Below are 18,911 nucleotides of genomic sequence, written 5' to 3'. Positions count from 1 at the left end.
GGGACAAGGCTCAGGCTTCGTGCTGACTCACCTCTCCCTCTCACCTCTTGCTGCTTTTCCTGGTGCAGTCTGCCTTCTTACAGGCCAAGAATACTACATTATTTCACCCCTCCTGCCTTGGCTCATGTTGTTTTTTTGGGGGAGGTGTGTGTTATGAACCAAATGTGTCCCCTAAAATTCATATGTTGAAGCCCTAAACCCCAGCACCTTAGAATGTGACTGTGTTTGGAAATAGGGGCCTTTAAAGAGGTAAGTAACGTTAAACAACGCTGTTAGAGTGGGCCCTGGGTTGACATCAAGGATGAACTTATACCGAGCAGAAGAGATGTCAGGGACCCACCCACAGGGAGCAAAGGCCATAGGAGGATGCCACCAGAAGGCAGCCATCGGCCAGCCGAGGAGAAACACCCAGAAGAAACCAGCTCTGCCAGCACCCTGATCTGGGACGTCCAGACTCCAGAACTGTGGGGAAAACCCACTCTGTGCTGCTCTGTTTCCACAGCCCTGCAAAACAATTCTGGGAGGTCTTTAATTTCTTCTTATTGAGAAATACACTAGTGCTTGTTTCTTATAAAAGATCCAAGTACAAAGGTGTGACAGCCCCCTTCCAAAGCTCTCTCCTTTAACTCCCTTCCCCAGAGGATGCCCGGGGTCAATCCATCAAATGGTGTGGTAGCTTTTCCCTGCCTTTCTCTGCTTTTTCTTTCTGTACATGCACATTCGTATTGTTATGTAAATAAGATTTTCCTAGGTGTGCTTTTCCACAACTTGCATTTTTTCCCACTTAACGATGTCATAGAGATTGCGCGATATCAGCGCAAACAAGTTTTTCCTCATTGTAGATGCAGTGTTCTCGAGTCTCCGTCAGAGTTTATTGGAACCCTCTGAAATCGATGGGCTATTTGCACGTTTTTCCTTTAATGAGCACCTATGTAAAACCACACTTCTGCCTAGGTCTATCCTAGGATTGCAATTGTTGAGTCAATTCAAAATAGGTCAGTGCATTTTATTAATCCTTAGCTTATTTATTTTATCTTATAATAAGTAAAACAATAATAAGATTTAGAAAGCATGAAAAGGCCTAAGGAGAAAGGCATTCAGCCCCTCCCTCCCCCCCCCCCCACCATTCCCTCACCCCCCTTCTCTTCCACTCTCCCCTCCCCCGCCTCTGGACAGGTAGCCCTGCTGTGTTCCTTGTGGACCGTTTCAGAGATTTCTTCCTTTTCAAAGCTTAACCAATTAAAAGTGAGCATGTATGCCCTTTTCTTCCTTTGTTACACAAGGGAGAGCACACTATGAACACTGTTCTGCAACTTGATTTTTTTTTTCATTTAAACGCTAACTGGCAGGTCTCTCACCCAGTGTATGAAGAACATCTTTGTCCTTCCTGAAGTTGAGCACTATTCTCCTGTTCAGATGCATCATAATCTGTTTCACTAGATTCCTATGAATGCTCATTTAGTTTTTTTCTTAATTTCTTGTTCTTCCAAGCAAGGCTGTTATCAACAGCTTATGGCTTATGCATTTCAGATTTTGATAAATTGTCTCCTGAACTCCCTGAGTTATTTGACAAAGTTGTATCACTCTTTGAATGGCCTTCAGGCCTCCCCTCTGGAAACTTCTCTGCTTTTGTGGCTTGTGTACCTGGTAGGACTGCTCTAGTTGTGCTGGGCCCAGGGCAGTGGAGTTTGCTCATGGATGTATCTGTTTTTCTCAAGGAACTGAGTTGTTACAGGGCAGGGACTGTCTTAGTCATCTTTGTGTCACCAGTGCCAGGCATGGACGTTGTATACAGTAGGTATTTAATAAATAACATGCAAGAGGCAAAGGGGATGTTGGTTGAAAGATACAGTCATTCTGATTGGCCATGGGCCACTGGCATGCTGTCTCGAGGAAACACATGGAAGAGGAAAGATTTAACATCCTGATTCTCTCAGCTGAGCTTGGGCCACTTGGTGTGGGGGGCCACTCTGCCATGTGGCACGTTGACGAAAAGGGCTCCTGGGGGCAGTGTGATAAGCATGCTGGTTGTGTGCTGTTCTGACTTCACTTTTTTTTTTTTTAAAGCAATAGAGAGAATCCTGAGTGGGCTCCCTGCCCAGTGTAGAGCCTGAAGTGGGGCTCGATCTCACCATCCTGAGATCATGACCTGAGCCAAGAGTCAGATGCTTAACCCAGCGAGCCCCACAGGCACCCCCTGATTTCACAGGAGCTGCTAATGTCATTACCCTCATTGCTTCAAACAGCCATGTAGAAACCAAGGGAGGGAGGACAAGTTCAGTGAGCTGGCCTTACCTCAATCTCCTGATACGAGTTGTTGATCATGGCTATGAGCATGTTGAGCAGCACTACGACCATGGTGACATTGTAGACGCCATAGAGGACGTAGCCGATGTTCTCGATGAACTTGTGGTCGTACTTCAGCACCACCGAGATCACTTCAGACAAGCCAAAGATGGACCAGAATAAGGTTTTAAAACTTTCTTCAACCCTGTAAGGAGAGACAGTCCCTTCAGGCAGTTTGCATCTGCTGACGCTTTTCACAGGGAAGTCCCAGACTTTGATGGTTACCCTGCGGTGGGGCTGGGCTGGCTGGCAGTGTCTGTCTTCTGAAATAATATTCAGATTTCTAGGAAGACTTCAAAAAGCTAGCATAGAGGGGCACCTGGGTGGCTCAGTGGGTTAAGACTCTGCCTTCAGCCAAGGTCATGATCCCAGGGTCCTGGGATTGAGTCCCACATCGGGCTCTCTGCTCAGCAGGGAGCCTGGTTCCCTTCCTCTCTCTCTGCCTGCCTTTCTGCCTGCTTGTGATCTCTGTCTGTCAAATAAATAAATAAAATCTTAAAAAAAAAAAAAAAGCTAGCATAGAGGGAAGGCTCTTTCTTTTCCTTTCAGTCCATTTATTGGGACTCCTGGCTGTGGTGTCACTTTTATCTCATAATTAATTAAACATTTAAAATGAACCAGCAGGTCAAATGTTTGTTCTTGTACGTTATCAGCCACGCCCTTCCTAAAATAGTCTCTTGAGTATCTCAGACCACCCAGCCCCATGGGCGGTGGAGAGAGGATGGTGTCCCCGGATGGAAGCAGCATTGCTGGTCACAAGCAGGACCTCAAGCCTCATGACCATCTCCGTGCCAGCCTTGCTTATTACCTCCATTTACAGACAGAGGCATGGGTACTCAGAGCTTTATCCCCTCCAGTCACATCTGGCTGGAAAGTGGGGTGCAGACCCAGGCACGTCTAGGATCTCCAAAAGCAGCTGCTTCTAACTACTACGCTTCCCCACCCCCCCGGCTCTGGGGAGTGAGGCCAGCCACACATCTCATATCCTCTCAACGAAGAGTCGAATTATGAGCAATTCGAATTATGAATTGTGACCTTGGTGTGTCCACCTTGTTCAAATTCAGCAGGCAGTTGTCCACACTCGCCATGCAGCTCACTCAAGGTAGCTACTGCGCGTGGTGCTGGTAGGGGAGTGTGGGGGGAGATCTGACTTTTCGGACACTGCTCTTTGACTCTTTAGAGACTGTGAACTTGTCAGGATCCGCTAGCTTTAAGATGAAGACCCAAGCATGTTTGACCATCTGTACTTTGTGGCAAGGACCTCACATCAGGTTTCCAACAGAGAATTCAATCAGAAAGCTGGGTTTGGGTTGGACGGTTTAGAACACCCCCGGGCATCCGCTAATGTCTGAATGGTTACATACAGTGTTTTCGGTTTGCATCCGAATTTGGGGTACATTATGAGACAGCACTTTCTTTTTTCCTCTTTAACATTTCAGGTTTTCAGCACTCACCCACAAGTGGCCAGGTTTAGCTAGATCTCAAAAAAAAAAACAAAAAAACAAAAAAAAAAACCAGCGTTTCTTAAGGATTGGTATTTATCTGACAAGATGTAACAAAAATACTAGCACTTGTCACTTTGGCTACAAAATCCAGCTCTAACTTGCCTGAATCTTCGGCTCTTCTGTGTGTGAGTCCGTGTGGGCGTATGTGTATGTGTGTGTCTAGCCAGCTGTTTGACTCAGTCCCAATGCATCCCAGAGTCTGAAAACTGAAGTGGGTTTTTGTTGTTATTGTGTGTTTCCAGTGTCTCTGAAAACTTTGGAATATTTGGAATATTTGATTCATTTTACTTTTAATAAGGAGGAATTTCTTTTTTTTCTTTCTTTTTTATTTAAAGATTTTATTTATGTATTTGTCAGAGAGAGAGAGGGAGAGAGAGCGAGCACAGGCAGACAGAATGGCAGGCAGAGACAGAGGGAGAAGCAGGCTCCCTGCCGAGCAAGGAGCCCGATGTGGGACTCGATCCCAGAACACCGGGATCATGACCTGAGCTGAAGGCAGCTGCTTAAGCAACTGAGCCACCCAGGCATCCCAATAAGGAGGAATTTCTTTGGGAGTTTGGAAGTCATGACTGAGTATCCAGCATTCCTCTAGAGCCCCAGCTCCGGATGCCATTCTGAGAAACAGAGGAACACACTGCCTTCTTGGGCGAGATCCATTTTGTGTGAAATGGCCATCACTGGCCACGATTCTCTACAGGTATTGGCTTCTGTTAAGAAGGGAGCTTTTGGTTATCATCCTAGTGGAAGGGAACAATGGCAGAGAGACTCCAGAACCGCCCCAATCCAGGACAGCAGGATGTGATCTCTCTGACAGTTGTTCCCTTCCTAGCTGGATCAGCGGGAAACTGGAGGGCACACGATCTGAGCAAGGGACTGGGCAGGCAGGCCCTGGTCCCAGGTGACGCTCTTACCGTGGACGCTGTACGAAACAGATCACGTATGCAACTGAGTGATGCTTTACAGAAATTCATCTTCCCTTGCTTCCCTTGGAAAACCCCACAAACCTTTGGCTGACACAAATGGAGCAAGCAATTACAGAACTTTCAGGGAAAATTCTCTGAATTTTGATTAGGGAAAATGGCCTAGATTTGGAGTGTTTTTTTTTTTTTTCTTTCTCATTTGCTTCTGGCTATTCATTTTGCCACTAAGCTCTGTTTTATCCTTGATGGCTTCACTTGGGCATTTTGTGTAACAGAGTAATTTAAAGAAGGCAGAGACAGCCCACTAAGCAGTGTGTATTGTGATAAAAGAACATTCACAGATCTCTAAATGCATGGCTTAGCTCCCCCTCCTTTGGTTCCCTCCCTCCACAACCACCACCACCCCCACTTGGAATACGAATTCTTTAGGTTTGTTATCTGGCTTCTGTACAATCTTTACACCTGTTTCATTTCTATTCTATAGATCAAAGATTAGCCTCCAGACCTGAATTTGGCTATGACCTACAGGTGTAACTAATCATAAGAGGCTCAGACTCATTCTGAGCCTGGGATTTCCAGAGTCAAAGTGACCCCCTCCAGAGCAGTAACACATGCACGCAACTGGGCAGGAAGGGGTCTTAGCCAAAGTATGCATTTTTAATCTCTTGTAAGCTCTTTCAGGACTATCTATATCCCTCTGTCCTCTTATTATGGGGCAAAATGGGTCATCATAGCAAAGACCTCCTTTAAAGTAAAGCCAGGTCTACTGGCTTGAATCATCCTCAATGGCTAGACCCACTATTGATTGGGTCTTTTGTTTACCCCTCTTTCTTTTTTTAAATTAAATTTATTTATTTTCAGCATAACAGTATTCATTATTTTTTCACCACACCCAGTGCTCCATGCAATCCGTGCCCTCTATAATACCCACCACCTGGTACCCCAACCTCCCAACCCCCCGCCACTTCAAACCCCTCAAATTGTTTTTCAGAGTCCATAGTCTCTCATGATTCACCTCCCCTTCCAATTTACCCCAACTCCCTTCTCCTCTCTAGCTCCCCATGTCTTCCATGCTATTTGTTATGCTCCATAAATAAGTGAAACCATATGATAATTGACTCTCTCTGCTTGACTTATTTCACTCAGCATAATCTCTTTGAGTCCCGTCCATGTTGCTACAAAAGTTGGGTATTCGTCCTTTCTGATGGAGGCATAATACTCCATAGTGTATATGGACCACATCTTCCTTATCCATTCGTCCGTTGAAGGGCATCTTGGTTCTTTCCATAGTTTGGTGACCATGGCCATTGCTGCTATAAACATTGGGGTACAGATGGCCCTTCTTTTCACTATGTCTGTATCTTTGGGGTAAACACCCCCTCTTGATGTGATCTGGACTAACCCAATAGACTAATTTTGTTGTCATTGTCTCTCAGACGGGACCTCATGGGCTGAGTTATGCACAGTTAGCTGGGCTAAATGGGAGGCAGTACAGAATTTTATTCATAGCTCCACCTATACAACTAAATTCTGAGTAGAATTGAAGAGCTCAATGTTTAAAAATGACACAATAGAAGGCTAGACTAAAATATTGCTATTTATATAATATTTGGCTGGAAGATGTTTCAGAAGCCAGAAAGGGAAAGATGGAGGGATTTGACAACATAAAACTTCACTCATATACAACAAAGATGTAATAACTAACAATGTAGGTCAAAAGACTAAGTGAGAAAAGAATTTGTATCTCCAATACACATGACAGTGTCAGATACTGGGGGTCTTTCTTATATAAAGAGATCTTATTAATCAATATGAAAATGACAGACATCTTAGCAGGAGGAAAAAGGGGGGAAAGAAACTTCTATGAAAACGATGCTTTTTAGGGTGACAATAGCTCCATAATTAACTTGAAGTGTCATGCTAGTGGCATCCTCTGGTTTAATATGTGGTAGGAAATAAAGGAAACTTGTCCTCACTGACCTGCGTGGGAAAAGGCTGTGTTACTTTGACCTTGGAAACCTACCATAATATATTCTCAGAGAGAAGGCTGGCCTTGGAAGGGAGCCAAATAGTATGCTACTAATGCCAAGAGCTTGGGCACTAGAGCTGGCCTCAATATTTCATGAGGTCACGATGCTCCCTGAGTCATGAATTAATTATCACCCACAATTTTCAGGAGCTAGGGGACCCAGGGCATGGGGGAGAAGGCCAGTCACTGTGGAGGGTGGGTGCTATCTTTTAGGAAGAAAGTATCTTGGAACTGGCTTAGCTGATAATCACCATGAAGCTACTTGTCTCACAAAAAACCCCTACTGTCAACCAGTGGGTCTCAAGGCTAAATGTGAGGTTCTTTACTCAAAGGGATAGTGGTCACGGGCTCCACGTCCTCCTCCTAACCCCTCTGGCTACCTACAGAGTTAGTCACAGACTCCTTCAGCTGTATCAATCACGGGAAGCTTCAGGAACATAGAGGAGTGAGAATAGCACAGGTGCATGCCTGGGTTCAAATCCCAGCTCCACTATGACCTGGCTGTGGGTATCTGGCCATGTTACCAAACCTCTTTGAGTCTCTGTTTACTCACCTATGAAAGGGAATAGATGTGCCTTCCTAGGGAAGTTGCTGTCAAGATTAAATGAAGTGGAGGTCCCACCTAAAGCAAACCCAGCAGGGCAGCAGAATGCTGAAAGTCTGGAGTAGGCAAGCCTGCCTGCCTGGTCTCGCCCAGGATCACACCCAGCCCTGTGGGCCCCTCCAGGGCCGCCAGGCAGGGCTGAATGGAGCTAAATCATTCATATGCCATTGACCTCACTGAACAAGACTATCTTCCTTCCCACCTGCAAAAATCATCACAAACCCTTGATTTCACACAAATCCTCTTTCTGACTTCTCCAGCTCAGGCTGTCTTATGACATTTGACTCTTGGCTTGTACGTGGAAGGGACTGGAAAGTGGAGTCAGTAGGCCGCCCTAGCCTAAGCAGTGCTCCTAGTGAAGGGAGAGAGAGCGAGCTCCTGTGAGTGATGTTGAATAGGGCTGTGATTCACACTGCTCCCACTGTGCGGGGGTGTGTCGGGGGAGAAGGTTGGGGCTGATCTGTCAGGCAGAAGGCGGGAGCCTGGTAATCAGCGCTCTCCCAGGCCCGTCTCGCCTGGATAATGGGGCTTTAATAACACGTTGCCCGAAGAGGCGGTTGTGTATGGGTCTCAGAGAACAAACTGATCAACAAGGAGAGGGTTTGGGGGCAATTGTTAGGAAAATTGCTGCTGCTTCAGAATGCCATGATGCCCTCCCCCTGGTGTGGGAACTCTGCCTCCCCCCTTCCCCATAAAACAGTTCAGTTCGATTACCTACCCCGATCTGCACAGAGCAGGCTAAAATTAAGAGGGAGGCTAGCATCCCAGCATCCAGGCTGGGATGATGAATAACAGTGTTTGAAATATATGGAGACCCCACCAGAGCCCCGGGGTTCCCTAATGCCTGCACCCATAGATCCAGAGCACCCAGGCTGGGCTCAAAGGGCGGCACACAGAGGCAAGTGCCTGAGGAAGCCTGAGGCTTGGCCTTTGGGCCCCACAAGCTTGTGTTCCCTGAAGGACCTCTCTTGGCTTATCCCGGCTCCTAAATGAGGAGTTGGATTCAATGTCTCCAGAAGGAGAGGAGGCTTGCCCCCGGATCAGTGCCAAGGAACAGGGGTGCACAAAGCCTGTGAAGCCCAGATTTATTCCTTCAGGGATGCCTGGGGACCTGCTTGCTCCTCCGAGGGCAGGGCTGTGTTTTCTTTGCCATTAGCTCCAGACCCTGGTACAGAATGGAGCACCACTGAAAGCGCTCAGTAGACTCTGATGAATGAATGGGGGGGGGGGCTGATCCCAGGCTCGGGGCGGGGGGGGGGCTCTGGTGAGGTCCTCAGAACTCACTTTCTCTGTCAGGTTTGCCTGTAGGCTTCAGGCCATGTCCCAACCTCTCCGTGTCTTCTGTTTATCTAGCTGTACCATGGGAAAACTACAATCTCTCCTTCACAGGGGTGTTGTGACGATTCAAGGAGTTAACTGATTGCTTGGGAAGTGCATGAAAGATGACTGCCTGGCAGGTTAACCCATGTGCCATCAGTGTTATTATTAGCATAATAATAACACTTATTATTAGCATTAGTTTTTTCTTTCTTTCTGAATCGCAGGAGGCCCCCGGGTCAGGTTAAAAGGTTCTCAGCATAACCCTTTGAAAAAAGCAGTTAGACCTTGGCCCTCTCTTTGAGTGGCTTTCCCAGGGCTGACAGTCTCTCCTGTCATCTGGGAGGCCTCAAGGCCCCTCCTAGTGAGACTCCTGGCACCCCACCTCCACTCACATAGCCCTGCTGGCTCCAGACTGCCACATCTCAGCACTTCTTCAGCCTGGAGGACACTTTCCCTTTTGTCTCCGCGTGGCCGCCTACCTTAGCCTCCTCATGCAGTGGGGCTAAACTTGACTGTCACCAGCTCAGGTAGCTCCTGTCTGACATTTTGGCCGAAGGAGGCCTCCCTCGTTACTCTTCTGCTCAGTGTTTTAATATCTTTCCTAACCCTCAGCACTTAATCTATAATGACCTCTGTCTCTTTGTTTAGTCTTTAAACTATCTTCAGCCTCTTGTCTCTCTTTTACTGTTCACAGAGGAGTGTGACTTCCATGAGGGCTGGGCCTGCTGACTGGCACACGGCTTTGTCATCGGTGATGGATAGTGCCTTGCTGGTAGTAGGGACTCAGTCAACATTTTTGGTCAGTGAAGGATTGAATCCTGAGGAAATGAGGCACGAGGTGACTTGGTCTTAGCCGGCTGGCTTCAGGCCTGCCCAAGAACTATACTTGTGATAGTATTTCTGGAGCTAACCCTGCACAGCCTGGTCTCCTCATTCTGTCACTTTGAGGAAGGACAGTCTGACCCCATTTCCATCCTAGAATGGAATGTTATTGATAAAAAGGTAGGGCTTTCTCCTCATGAAGGCAGCAACAATCAATCTGAGAACAAGATGGAGGACGCGGGGCAGGGCCTGAAAGTGTGCTGTGAAGACATCATCAAAGAGAGCACATTTTCTGGGTACCATCAAGCCGTTCCCTCATGAATTGTGGGCTCTCGGCCTGTTGCAGAAGCTTAAAGGTACCAGGCTTTTAAAATTTTATGTCATGAATAACATGAGGAAAGGACATAAATACACATTATATGGTAGTGGAATGCCTGCTGTAACAGGCATAATCATTCTTCTGAACTAGTCCAGGAAAAGAGCTATATTTTTATCACTTCTTAGAGAATTATGCCAAGAAGAGGATTCAAACGCCTTTTTTGACAGACAGTGGTCATTTCCAGATGCCCGGGCTCTCTGAGCCCGAGCCGCACCCCCTTCCGTGACTACGGCTGCCTGTTCCACCACGTCTAAGGACTTTCCTGCTACTGTCTCCTCATGACAGCGGCTGTAGTAAACTCCCCATTCCCCCAAATCCTTATACCTAGCTTGCATTTAAACGATGAAAGGCAAAATTCTAACTTTCAAGATGTGGTAAACTATGTTGTAACCCTTCTGTATCAGAGATGCTCAGATTTCAGCACAGACCCAGAAGAATCTGTCCCCTCTGAAGCCCTGTAGGCTGGTTCCACTCCCAGTTCCCACTGACAGACACGGGCAGTGTGTTCTGCCCCAAGAACATGGTAGACAGCCGTGGTCTTGCCACGCCACAATGTGACCTTTCCTTGGTTTCTCTTGGTTATAATGAGTTTTACTAGGGCTGGCAGTGGGATCCAGACTCCGCAGCCCTTGCAGGGCCCTCCTCTGCAGCCAGACCCTTCTTGGCAATACGGCTCTTGGCTGTCCGGATGCCCCACTGGTCCATCACTCCCTTAGCGATACCTTGGGGCTCTTCTGGCTCATCTGTCTCACTTATTTCCTTTTTTTTTCTCTTCCACGGGCCAGGGAAATTTTAGAATCTTTTGTTTGCAAAGCACAGAATGGCATTTTTAGTTGAAGAGCCTATGTTGTTCCTTTAGCAAGTGTCTGCATGGCCCCCGGTGCTAAGTAGGGGGCCGTCCTTCTCAAGACCCTCTGGTTGCTTCAGCCTGTAGGACACGAACTTCACCCAAGACACCAAGTGTGAACCTGAATCTGAGTCTTTGCCTCTAGCTCTGCTGCGTAGGGGTCCCGCGGAAGGTTAAAGCTCCACTTTCTCCCCTGAGTCACCAAGGACCTTGGCTTTCTTTCCATCCTGTGCTCCTCCAGATGATCTCTCCCAGATCCTCCTGGGGCCTTCCCAACGTCAAAAGCCCGAAATCATCCTCCTTCCCTCTCAACCCCCACATCAGTCAGTCGCCACATCTCCACTCCAGCCTCCTCAGTGTCCCTTCTCCATGCCATTGCCACTCCTTGGGGTCCTGACCTCTCTCAGGTGGCTCCCTCTCCCAGCCACCCAACAGACCACATTCCCCACTCTTGGGAGCTGCCTTTCTCTCAAGTTCCCTTCTTGCAGAACATCCTGGTTTATAAACATGCCCCCATTCTATGATTTTTTTGATTAACATCTGTCTTCCCAACCAGTCTGCTAGTTCCATGAGGGGAGGAGCTGCGACTGGCTTCAGTCACGATAAAATCTTGAGCTGGGGCTTCCCCTCCCACTCTTTCCAGTCCATCCTTTGCACAGTTGCCCCAGCACACTCCCCAAAGGCAGATCTTCTTTCTTTTAAAAAGGTCTTAGCAGAGACTCTAACTCCTTCTCAGGACCCTAACACCCTTCAGAATCTGGATCACCTTATATAATCTTCCCTCTTTTCCCCAAAAATCCTCTGCTCTTTTACCCCCTGTGCAGGCTAGAATACCCTCCAAGTCATCCTCCAAGACCCTCCATGGCCACCTCCTCCACGAAGCCTTCCCTGACTCTGCCAGTTGGCGTTCAGTGCTTCTTTGTCACCGTGCTGCCCCAGTACCTGCTGATGATGATCACGTGGTGTAACAACTGAGGCTATGTGTTTCCGAATCCCCCACTTGTCTACGAGCTCCTCAGGGAGAAGAGGATTGTCTTATCAGTCAATCCCTGTCATCCCAGGGCAAACACAGAACGTGGCTTTGCGTAGCTGTCACTCAAATGAGCACACTTTGGGATAGAAACCTACTTTACCCAGGGGTCAAGCTCAGGCTGTGTATTTAGAGACAAGGTACGTAGGTTCTCAGTGATAACCACATCTGAATTCAGCATGCTCTTCTTTAGAATTTTGTGTTGCAAGAAAGTGACCCAACTTTTCAAGAGACCCCCGCCCCCTCCATTTTAGAGTAGAGGCTTTGCTGTAGGAGTGGGGATCCCACTCTTGGGAATTGTAGGTCAAAATGTGGAGGACAGGAGTCATGCAGATCTGGGTTCAAATCCCCTCCTTGGCTCTGGGATTTGGGCCAGTCTAGTATCTCTCTGAGTCTTAGCTTTCTGGTCATGGATATCTGTCATTCCATGGTTTGGAGGAGGAAGTGGGAGAGCAGATCATGTGTGTGTTCAAGGAGTTGTTCAACAACAGGGTGAGACAGCATTGCTGGGCCATGTGTGGGCAGGCTTGCCAGAGCTTCTCCCCCTGCCCCAGTGCACCCTTCCACCCAGATTCATGGGAAGGAGGAGCTGGCTTTTCTGTGGCTTTGCACTGCTGGGGGAGCTGAATCAGCACCTCCTGCTCCTGGTGGCCAAATGAGTCTCACCCTTTACAGAACGTGCAAATTTTCCATAACTGTCATGGAAAACGGAAGCTTCGAGTTTTGCTTAGCACTGCTGAAGCTCCTTCCATTAAAATGATTCCTAAGGAGACATAATAACCTTAGGAGAGGTATTATTTTTGATTAGAAAAGTCTCAACCCAGCTGTGCTATGAAGCTGACTCCACAACAGCCTGACAGAAAAGGCCAGCTGACTTGTTTTTGGGGAGGCAGAACCCCCATTTACTGTCCAGTCAGAATGAACTAGGGGAGCCAAGTTCACCCAAAGGGGGAGACCAGGAGCCCATTGTGAGTCGTGAGTGGTGTCAGAAAGCTCTTCACGTCCCTGCTCTGGGTCACCTCCTTGGCCCCAGTACCTCCCGTTCTCTGTGTACCTGTCCTGCCATGGTCACCCTCAGAGTAGAGGGAAGGCTACCCACTTTGTACACATTCATCCCAAGCTGCATTTCATCCACAAGCTGAGGATTTTTTTGTCTCTCTATCTCTCTCTCTCTTTTTTTTTTTTCTAAAGTAGTCTCCATGCCCAGCACAGAGCCCACCGGGGGGCCTGAACTCACGACTCTAAGATCAAGACTTGAGCTGAGATCAAGAGTCAAACGCCCAGCCGATGGAGCCAACCCTGTCTCTCTTTTTCTAACACCATAACCACAGTGCTGGGACCCCATGGTTTTCATAAGTTTCTAGGCTGAAAATCCCCAAATGACCCCCTCAAAAGGCAAATCCTCTTTGTCTACAGACTTCCACGATAAAGTCAAAAATACATTCCTAATGCGAACAAAATTCCTAACAGAATAAAAAACTTAAAGAATTTTTTCAAGATAGAGCAGTGTCTGGCTGGTGCCTTGCTCAGCTTTCTCTCCGCTTCCTGACCCCTGTCGTGGGAAACTTTGATTTTGTACTCTGAGAGCATAAAACTTGTCTGAGTGCCGTCTCTCCCTCCCCTTTGGACATTTGCAGTTTCTCACAGAAGCTACTTGGGGATAATGAGCTGCCAGCAGGTGCACAATCTGTCATGCCCAGACAGGCCCAGCTCACCAGCCAATGACCCAGGCACTTACGTCCCTGCCCTCCTTCAGCCAGCCCCCGGCACAGCGGCTGAGAAAAATAACCCAGATCTTCAAGAGCGCCCTTGGTTCTGAAGTGGACGGAGGCTGACAAGTTGGGAACCGTTCACAGACTCTGACTGTCCAGAGCTTGCTGGATGCTGGATCTGGCTACCTGTTCTGACTTGAACTTACAAAGGCAAATCCCATCTGCAGAGCCAGAAGTCTCCTAGGAAGACACTCCCTTGGGTGAACAAGCCCTTTGTCTCTGAAATGCACATAGCCGAGAGTGGCCTCTTTCTCTCCGTGTGAGTAAAGATGAGGTTGGATAGCGTCAGTCTAGGTCACTGTCTAGCTCTTCGCTGAGCTCCCCAAGTGGCTTATTCATCCAGACTTCCGGGCCCTACCCTAATTATTGCAATTAGACTCTCTAGAGGGTCAGGCCTGGGACGTCCCCAGTTTAGCCATTTTCCCAGATGAGTCTGGTGTGATTGGAGAACCCCTGATCTCAGTTAAGGCTGTTCATCCATGTGTTTGTTTATACCTGCGCAGAATTAGTTCAAGCTGTCTGTTTTCTTCTAATCCTCTCACTGGTCTGTTGGATGGAGGGAATGGGAATTTGGGTTGGGGAGGGAAGAACTAGAACATGTTGGGGGTCGGAGCTGGGCTGGGCTGAGGGCTAAGGGTCTGTTGTTGGTAGAGAGACTTTTCCTCTCTTTCCATTGGTCCCAGAATGTCCCCACCCCTCTCTTTCGGGATAACACTGTAACTTGGTGGGATTCAGGTGGGACTGGCTTCTGCGATCTGAACGGGGACTGTACTGCTCCTGGGTGAGCAGGGGTCATCAGGGACAGCAGTCTCTTAGCCTAACAGCTGACTTTCGAAGGGTCCTCTGGAACAGCCTTTAGGACCCCAGCTGCCCTTCAACATGACAAGTGTGGGGTTGAGGGGAAGATACCTGCCATGTGCTCTAGCCCAAATTTCCCTTCTGGAGGACTGAGTCTTCTGACTCTGTAGAAACAGACAGGGTACCCATCTTACCCTACAAGCTCAAAATTCCACAGGAGAGAAGCCCCCTTCCCCCGTAGGAAGGCCAGAGGGAAAATCCCAAGCTCGGCAGGGCAGCCTGGAGATGGGTTACTCTGAAGCAAATGTTCTCCTGAGGTGGGGGTGGGGGGGTCAATCGATTTTATCATCAGCGTAGCTGGCATGCAGAATAGTTCTGAGTCCCCTAGAGCATACATCTCATTTACCCTAACATGGCTTTCTGCTGATGAAAGATCTCTTAGGGGGACCTGCTCCAGGGAGCAGTCAAAAGGTAAAAGATGACATTTACAAAAATCCATTCTTTCCTCCACACCTCGCTGCTCTATTGACTGTTTCCCTGTTCAATCACACCGTCTTGCTGCTGCACGTCCCATTTTAGGAACTGCCAAGGCCATAAATATCTCATCCTTTCTCTACCGTACTCACTGCCCCCATATCTTTTCATTCCTTCCCCATCCTGGGGCACCTGGGTCCTCTTTGGTTGGGTCCCTTCTGTCTGGAAGGTCTCCATGTGGTTCCCAGGACTTGGGACAAGCCAACTGTATTGCCCCTGTCTTCCACTTTCCTCTTTCCCCCTGGCTTTTTCTTTTTCTTTCTTTCTTTCTTTTTTTTAATTTAAATACTTTATTTATTTATCTGACAGAGAGAGACAACGAGAGAGGGAACATAAGCAGGGGGAGTGGGAGAAGAAAAAGCAGGCTTCCCGCTGAGCAGGGAGGCTGATGCAGGGCTGGATCCCAGGACCTTGGGATCATGACCTGAGCTGAAGGCAGATACTTAACAACTGATACTTAACTCATATATAAGGCAGATACTTAACTGAGCCCCCCAGGTGCTCCCCCCATGGCTTTTCCTGATCCCAAAGCTACACTGTATAGGTCAGCTATATCCAGCTGAGAATTATGGCCAGGTCAGCCCTGCCCTTAAATCGTGACCCTTTTCATTCTCTCCTGTGTCCTGACACTGATGTTCTGAGCAGCTCTGGGCCTGTAGGGCAGGCTCCCTGTGAGGAGCAGGGAGAGAGAGAGCACAGAACACCCAGGCCAAGAGAGATGGAGCCCAAGTTCACATGGTCAGATTCCCAGTCCAACGCTGACCCTACCACCTTGAACCTGGCTTTGTTTCTTCTGTTCCTTCTGTCATTCACATTCCTGAAGAATTTAGTGAGCTGGGAATTGCTCAGGAAACCTGTGTAGCTGGGCTCAGCCATTTATACCTGTTAAGAAACAAATCCCAGGCCTCCTCAGGGCTCCTGGGGCCCCAGGTCAGGAGTGCTAACCCTGCAGGTCCCAGCTGGAGTCACGTGTCTGGAGATGTGACTGTCCTTCTCTCAAGATTCTGGGTGGCACCTTGAAGAAGGCAGGGAGGAGTTCTGAGCCTGGGCAGGCCGGGGAAGGACCTAGGCTGGAAATAGCACACTAGCCCTTACATAACCCCTTCTTTATTCCTAAGGGCATTTATGAACAAGGCAGGGAGTCATTTCCATTTTACAGGTGAGGACAGAGAGGCACGGATAAATCAGCTGACCTGGCATAAGGTCATCAGCCAGTAAACACCTGTGTCAGGATGGAAGCTCAGGTCTGCCTGACTCTGCTCCTAGACCACTGCTCAGTGCCACTGATGGTCCTCTAGGACACCGCGTGACATCCCCCACACCTCGGAGGAGCCCTGGGTCTGCATGGACACAGGCTCCGGGGACTCAGTACCATCTCCACGTGGGAGGCTATGGCACCTGTCTTGCTCAGCGTGTGGCAGCTACTTCTGGACCCTAAGGTCCGTTGGCTCGACAGTGCCTTGCTTCAGGCTTGTGCACGTGCCTCTTGTCTCCCTGCCCAACCCTTCCCCTCTGCGCTGAACCCCGTGACGCTGCCGGACTTGCTCAGTGCCCACGCCCTGGAGCCGGCTTGCCCAGCTGGGCATTCAGAGCTGCTGACCTGCGCACACCCGCATGCCTCCTTCTCACACTATGTGGCTCTGGCTTCCCCAGGGCTGCCCTGGAGGGGTAGGGGAGTTCATGTCCTCTGGAGCGAGTCTGATTAATGGAAGACAGCAGATGGGAAGGCTCTGGCTGATAAATTGTCTATTTCTCATTCTGATGGGCTATTTGGAGATGCGGTGTTTCTGTATAATCTCCCCAGAGAGTGTGTCATGACCAAGTTGTGCATCCTGATAGATGGTGGCTGGTCAGCACCCTCATCCGCTCGCGCTCCTCCTCCACTTCACTTTCCTTTCTCCTTCAGTCTTACTGCATTTGGATTGCAGCTGCCTTTCTCCAGTAAAGTGTCGGTGTGTGACAGTTGCTCAGGGCTCTGTTTTCTAGGTAGCACAGGTGAACGCAGTGATAATAGTAATTAATAATAATTCCTTCCGCGTATTGAAAGCGTACCATGTGGCCACTGTATCATTCCCTGCATATTCATACTATCCCCATTAAGCAGATATTATTTTTATCCCTATTTTAAAGATAAGTAAATGAAAGCTCAGAGAAGTTAAGGAACTTGCTCATGGCTGCACAGCATCTAAGTGGCAAAAGAATTGAAGATCTAATACAGCTTAAAAGTTGGATTCTTTCAAGTCCAGCACCTGAACTCTAAGCCACCCTTAAAGAAAGTTGCCTGAACTTGTAGAAATACCAAGGAAACATGAATCTCTATAAGAAGCCACCTGCCAAAGACTCCGAAGGATTCCTGGGGAGCCCAGGAAGACCCTCTGAGGAGAGCCCTGGGGGTACTCACGTTGTAAAGGCTGGGTTGTACTTTGCACCTCGGTAGTAGGAGTAGAGATTGAACATCCCAATCATGAAGGCCACAAATACCATGATGAAAATGACCATGAACTTGAAGATATCTTTCACGGTCCTCCCCAGGGAGATCTGCAGGGGTCCGAAACTTTCGTTGGCTGGCAGGATGTACGCTATTCGAGAGAAGCTGAGCACGACAGCAATTGCATACAGCCCTTCTGATATGATCTGAGGGTCTGAAGGCCACCACTTGTCCCTGGCTGAAAGAAAACAAGCTGGGTTACTCACTGGGGCGACAGTTCTGCTGTGCTGACTTGTCTCTGGCAGAGAAAGCAGTTAGACATCTTTCGAGGTGTCTGACCTCATTGTGGCCTTTCCTGCCCTTGTCTCTAAGTTGATCCCAATACACTGGGATCACCCTCCCTCTGCGAATATGTTGGCCCGTCTGCTGGGAACACCCTTCCCTCACTTCAAGGCCACTTCATTCCCACTCATGCTTTAAGACTTGGGTCAGGTGTCAGCTCTCTTAGGAAGCCTTCTGTGACTCCCACAATTGGGGACAGGCTCCCCATTCCTCTCTTTGCTCCTGCAGTATCCTGTGTGCACCCTTTGTCATGGAACTTTCCATGCTGCTCACTACTCTGTCCTCCTTGCCCATGTTTGGGCTCCACCAGCAGAGGCTGCCCCATCCCCTGCGGAAGCATCATGGGGAAGCAGTGGGGAGGAGCATGGACTCAGAGTCGGGCAGACCCGGGCTTGACAGTGGCCTTTTTACTCATTGGCTGTATGATCACAACCAAGTCAATTAACCTTTTAGAACTGGATTTTCTCCATTTGTAAACTGGGGATAATATCATTAATCTCACAGAGCTGTCGTGAGGATGAAATACGACCTTGTACGTAAGGTGCTTAGCATAGGCTCTGGCACACAGCAGGTGTTGCTAAATGTTTGTTACATGCCTGACTGAAATACCACAGGTTTGGATGGGCCACAAATCAAAACACATGAGCCCACATGGGGCCAGGAATCTGAAGGGTCTTCCCTGAGAAAATGCTCTAGGGTTTTGTTTCTCAGGCAGCGGTGTCTGAAAGTGTTGCTCTGGGTTTGAGCGAAGGTCTCCAATATGGTGACCAGTCATCCAGGTTTGCCAGCCCTGTTCCAGATGGCAAGAGTCTTGGGACCTGTCTTGGGCTGTGGAGTTTCTGCTTGGCACCTCTGGGGAGGGTCTGATCTGCCTGGAGTGTATTTCTGCAGCAGAACAAAGCTGTGAAGTAAGTGTTCCTATGGCACCAGGAATGGCATCCATCACTAGTAGGGCTCCTGCTACGTGTCAGGACACATAGGGGTTCTCTGGTGAGGGCACCATCTTTATCCTTGGGGTCTGAATGTGGGTATCTGCTGTTGTCACAGTGCCGGGGCAGGAATATTACTGAGATGCTAATACCCTGCAATGCTCCGGACAGACCCATACCATGAAAACTCCTCTGTGAAAAAGCCAAGAGTCTTCCTGTTGAGAAATGCTAAGTGAAACTTAAATTGAGAAACATCGAGAAACTGAAATTAGCCCTTACACGTACATTAGCTGTAATTCTAGCGAC

The 18,911-nt window shown here is 48.5% G+C and overlaps 1 protein-coding gene across 1 annotated transcript in view; it reads right to left on the bottom strand.

Moving 5' to 3' along the window:
- TRPC7 (transient receptor potential cation channel subfamily C member 7) overlaps positions 1-18,911 on the bottom strand; it is a 173,561-nt gene that overhangs the window by 13,422 nt on the left and 141,228 nt on the right. Inside the window, exons 7-8 of the mRNA XM_045075655.1 lie at positions 17,308-17,572; positions 2,296-2,491 (exon numbers count right to left, since the gene is read on the bottom strand). Of these exons, the coding sequence (XP_044931590.1) occupies positions 2,296-2,491; positions 17,308-17,572 (461 nt within the window). The remainder of the gene's footprint in view (positions 1-2,295; positions 2,492-17,307; positions 17,573-18,911) is intronic.

The sequence above is a fragment of the Mustela putorius genome, unplaced genomic scaffold (genome assembly GCF_011764305.1).
Source record: "Mustela putorius furo isolate JIRA1106 unplaced genomic scaffold, ASM1176430v1.1 tig00000145_pilon_pilon_pilon, whole genome shotgun sequence".
In the NCBI taxonomy this organism is placed as follows: Eukaryota; Metazoa; Chordata; class Mammalia; order Carnivora; family Mustelidae; genus Mustela; species Mustela putorius.
The sequence above is the reverse complement of the archived record's forward strand: the minus strand, read 5'-3'. Positions and strand labels throughout refer to the sequence as shown.